The following is a 4,707-nucleotide window of genomic DNA, read 5'->3' as shown; positions in this document are numbered from 1 at the left end:
CAAACTCACTGAGGCTGGAAAAGAGCTCCAAAGTCCTCGAGTCCAATGTGTGACCAATCMCCACCTTGAGCCATTCCAGTCCTTCCTCAGAYACCTYCCTGGGCAGCCCATTCCAATATCCAATSACTTTTTTCCAAGAAGAAATTCCTGCTGATGTCCARCCTAAAGCTCCCTGGCACAAATMCAGCTGTTCCCTGGGATCCTGTCCCTGCTCACAGGGACATCAGTGGCAGTGCTGCCCCTTGGGAATGAACTCCTGCATCTCCCTCARTGCTTTGGGAACACAACCACCAACAGGTTGCTTCATCAGCTCCTGGAACAACCAGATTTGCTCAGATGCTGGTGGGATAAAGGCCTATGGCAACAACAGAAAGGATTAAAGCAAATTATTTCAGTGTAGGGAGCCTTTGACCCCAGTTAGGGGTCAGAACATCTTGCATTGCTCCAAGTTTCTTCAGAGAACATATTTCACGTCACTTCTTTATCCATGAAAGGTTTTGCACAACAGGAGCTCCACAGGCAAGACGGAGAGAAAAAGAAGGAATTTTACACTCAGCAAAAATCAAGCAAAGCCTGGGGCATCAGAACTCGTTCTGGAGATGGGAGCAGGAGGACAGACAGCCAAGTTATCCCTCTAATTGATCATAAAGTGTCCTGGCTTGTTTGAGTGTTCGATGCCTGAGGAGGGAGGAGGAGGAGGAGGGGGAGGAACAGYTTTACCAGCAGTGCAATCTCAGATTTTAAACTTCTTGGAGTGCTCATCTTAAGCTTGGGRAAAAAAAAAAAMMMAAAAAAAAAACCCAATCCAAAGCACAAAGCAGCAACTGCACATTCACAGAGTCATGGAATGGTTTGGCTTGGAAGGGACTTTGTCCTGTCACTCCATGCTCTTGTTAAAGTCCTGGTCTCTATTTTTTGTCAGCTCCCTTCAAGTACCAGAACATAATTTTTTTAATTCCTTCAAAAAAGGCCAATCCACATTTGACAATCCCATTGGAACCCAAACACCGCAGCCTTGCCTTTCCAAAGGTTCACAGAGAAACTTCTCCCCGAGTACATCAGGGTTTAAATTGTTGTTAAATTCTAATGCTCCTCATCTTCATCAACAAGCAATCCTGGGAACTCGTCTACTTTTCCACTTTTTTAGCCTTAAACTCTGTTGTTTAGAACAGACTAAACCTTCCTGCCTCCAGCAGAATGAAAGGGAATTTGTTCCCTGTTCCTGGCTATTTGCTGTTTGGGTTCTCTCCTCCCTTGATTCTCTAAGCCCTGGTTTGTTCCTCCCTCCAGCCTCCACCTGCAGGAGCTCCAACACCGACAGAGCGACCTGGAATTACCGCCATCCTCAGCCCTGCCTTGGGCAAAGCTCCCTGCTGCTTGCACAACCTGTGTGGAGGAGTTTTCCAAGCTCAGTGGAGCAGTTTTCCAAGCTCATTAGCGAGCGGGGCCGCGTGAACCCTGCAAAGTGGCAGGAATGTTAACGGGCAGCTGTGGTGTGAGCCAGCCTCCACAGGCTGGACCTGCCAAAAAGCTGTGAGCCAGCAATTAGGGAAAGCYCAGAGTCTATAAATAGAGGCCCAGGTGAGTGCTGTGTGCATCCTGCTTCCCAGGAAATGCGCAGCAATCCCGGGCGTTTGACATTAAACAAACGTGGGAGCCGGTYGGGTCAACCCCAGGATGCCAAGGCTGCTCCTCTGGAGGAGGATGTGGAGGAAAGGTGAGAGAGGAAAGGTGAGACAGCTCAAGCCACTGCACTGCCATGGGGAAATTGGGAACTGGGCACAGAGTGATGTGGGACACAGCCCAGAGCCAGGGCACAGCACCAGCATCATTGGGACTCCTGGGGAAAGGCAAAGTGATGGATGAGGGATGTGCTCTCCAAGGGARAAGCTGGAATTAGGCTTTCACTTGTTAAAAAGCTTTTTCAAAATGTGTTGGTGGAGGTTTGTTTTCTCCCCAGATAGCCAGACTGCTGCAGTGCTGTGGGAAGGGGTCATGCTGACCCTGTGGGTGTCAGCCATGGGAACTGAGGTCCCATGGCAGGGGTTGGGGTGGGATGGGATGAGCTTYAAGGTYCTTTCCAATGTGGGCACCCTGTGCCAGAGCCTCCCCACCCTCACAGRSAGGAATTCCTTCCCAATATCCCATCTAACCCTGCACTCTCTCCAGTTTAAGGCCATTCTCCTTGTGYTGTCACTCCAYGCCCTTTGAAAATCCCTCTCCAKAGCAGACTTAAAACAAAAAAASCMRARGWGCATCRGAAACTATTTCTGAATGACCAACACTCATCTCCAGGAGTCTGTTTTGGAGATGCAAGAGGTACCCACAGAGGGAAGCAGGGAATGTGCATCCCCTGAATGCTGTCAATCCCATCTCTGGGCTCTCCCATTATTTCATGGAATGAGATGGATCCAAGGCTGATGAGCACGACCTCTTCTGCCAAAGGCTCCCAACAAAGCCATGCCCAGGACTCCTGGAGTGCTGAGAGAARGAGCAGCTCACCCTTGGGTCTGGGTGACTGTCACTGACTCATGACCTTGWGCTGCCAACCAGGTGACATCACTTTCATTGACATCACCTCCATCACATGGGTCTGGGCAGGATCTGTCCCATCACCAAGCCAAGGAGAGCACAAACCACCAGGAAAGGTGGTAATTAAGGTGTGCAGACCGTGGTTGTTAAGTGAAGATTGTAATTAAACGGAGCACGTAATTATGGTGTTCCTGTAACTGCTCTTGGGCTGCTACTGCTCCTCCAGACCGTTCTGAAACTGTCACTTCCTCTTGGGCAAGAGGGTCAAAAATCAGCTTTCAGTAATGCAGAGAAAAATTCCGGGTTGGATTCAAGACTAAGCCCTGTTCCCACCTGAAAGCACCCAACTCCACGTGGAGCCTCATTCCTGGCATTCCTTGCCCTGCTCTTCATTGATCCAACTCTTCCTCATGCCCATCGTGTTTCACACCTTCCTCCAGTGCAGAGGAGCAACACAGACACCAGGCAGCAGGAAAAACTCCAATAAATCTTGGGAAACAGCTTCCCTGCACCTCTGTTTACCCCACACGTGCCTGGTGTCCACATGATCCTCTCCATCTGCCTCTCTTCCCAAGAAACTGTTACGCAGTTCTTCWGGAGATCACAGAATCATGGAATGGSTTGGGTTGATAAGGACACTGAAGTTCATCTCATTCCASCCTCTGCCATGGGCAAGGACCTTCCACTARAYCASGCTGCTCCARGYCCTGTCCAAGATGTCCCTCAGCAAGAAATGTGATGCTTTTCCACGATTTTGAACCAAAAGAGGTTGGGACATCAGAACTTCCCATCAGGCAAATTTTACATTCCACTGGGATGTTTATCYAGAGTTTCACAAATCTGCCTCAGTCAGAGGAGGCTGGGAAGGCAGRGTACGTAAATCATTGACAGAGGAATAAAGCAGAAATCACATTCCTGGACTTTCAGTCTGTCTGGTTCCATTTTCTCTTTCACACAGGTCACAAACAGGATTTTTAGAAACAATGGGCAAGCAGAGGCAACAAACCTGACTCAATTCCATTGAGCAGAGGCATTCCGAGGACAACTCCTTTACCTTTTTCTTTTGGAGTTGGATTTAATRAATCTCCAGATACTTTTGCTATCCACAAACTCCCAAAGCAGCCCTGGGTTTTGTGACAGAGATTTGTSAGATCCTCGAAGGGAATCAATGTGCAGGAGCCCCTCATCCTCCYGAACCCTTGTCCAGCCTGAAGGAAAGAGGAATGAGCTGAACCTCTCCATCCCAKGGGACAGACACGCTCCTTTAGGGCCACACTGTCACACTCACTGTCCCTGATGTTTTAGCTCCACTTAGTGGCCACCAGGCTCATCAACTACTGCTTTACTCAGCAGTTACAAACAGCAGGGTCTCCAACTCCGAATCCCAGCAAACACTCACCTGGGGAGCAGCGGGGACCGGGGCTTTGCCTTGTCCTTGTCCTTGTCGCGCTCCCTGTCGCGGTCCCGGTCCCGCTCCCTGTCCCGGTCCCTGTGCTGCCTGTCCTTCTCGTCCCTCTTCACTCGTTCCCGTTCCCGTTCCCACTCTTCTTTCCGCCGCTGCCGTTCCTTGTCGCGCTCCCTCTCCCGTTCCCGTTCTCKCTCCCGCTGGCGCCGYTCCCGTTCCCGYTCTCGTTCCCGCTCCCGTTCCCGCTCCCGTTGTCTGTTCTCTCTCTCCCGTTCCCGTTCTCGCTCTCTTTCCTTGGAAAAAAGAACACAGAAACCATTGGGATGCTGTGGGAGCAGCTCCTGATAAAGCAGGCTGCAAGTCTTGGACTGCCAGGAATCACATCCACCCTCCCACATCAAAGGATTGAGATCAATAACCTCCAGATCAATAATCTTCAGATCAATAATCTGCAGATCAATAACCTGCAGACCAATAACCTGCAGATCAATAACCTGCAAATCAATAACCTGCAAATCAATAACCTGCAAATCAATAACCTGCAAATCAATAACCTGCAGATAAAGAATCTCCAGATCAATAACCTGCAGTTCAATAATCTTCAGATCAATAATCTTCAATCAATAACCTGCAGATCAATAAACTGCACATCAATAACCTGCAGATCAATAATCTTCAGATCAATAACCTGCTGATCAATAACCTGCAGATCAATAACCTGCTGATCAATAACCTGCAGACCAATAACCTGCAGATCAATAACCTGCAGA

At 49.2% G+C, this 4,707-nt stretch overlaps 1 protein-coding gene across 4 annotated transcripts in view; it reads right to left on the bottom strand.

Moving 5' to 3' along the window:
* Positions 1 to 4,707, bottom strand: part of ZC3H18 (zinc finger CCCH-type containing 18) — a 42,999-nt gene that overhangs the window by 21,051 nt on the left and 17,241 nt on the right. For all 4 annotated transcript variants that reach the window (XM_057384461.1, XM_057384462.1, XM_057384459.1 and 1 more), the window contains one exon: positions 3,932 to 4,230. In XM_057384461.1, the coding sequence (XP_057240444.1) occupies positions 3,932 to 4,230 (299 nt within the window). The remainder of the gene's footprint in view (positions 1 to 3,931; positions 4,231 to 4,707) is intronic.

Source organism: Malurus melanocephalus, unplaced genomic scaffold (assembly GCF_030028575.1).
Source record: "Malurus melanocephalus ecotype Western Australia unplaced genomic scaffold, MMel_1.1 scaffold_710, whole genome shotgun sequence".
Taxonomy (NCBI): Eukaryota; Metazoa; Chordata; class Aves; order Passeriformes; family Maluridae; genus Malurus; species Malurus melanocephalus.
Note: the sequence above shows the minus strand (reverse complement) of the source record. Positions and strands in the feature narration are given on the sequence as shown.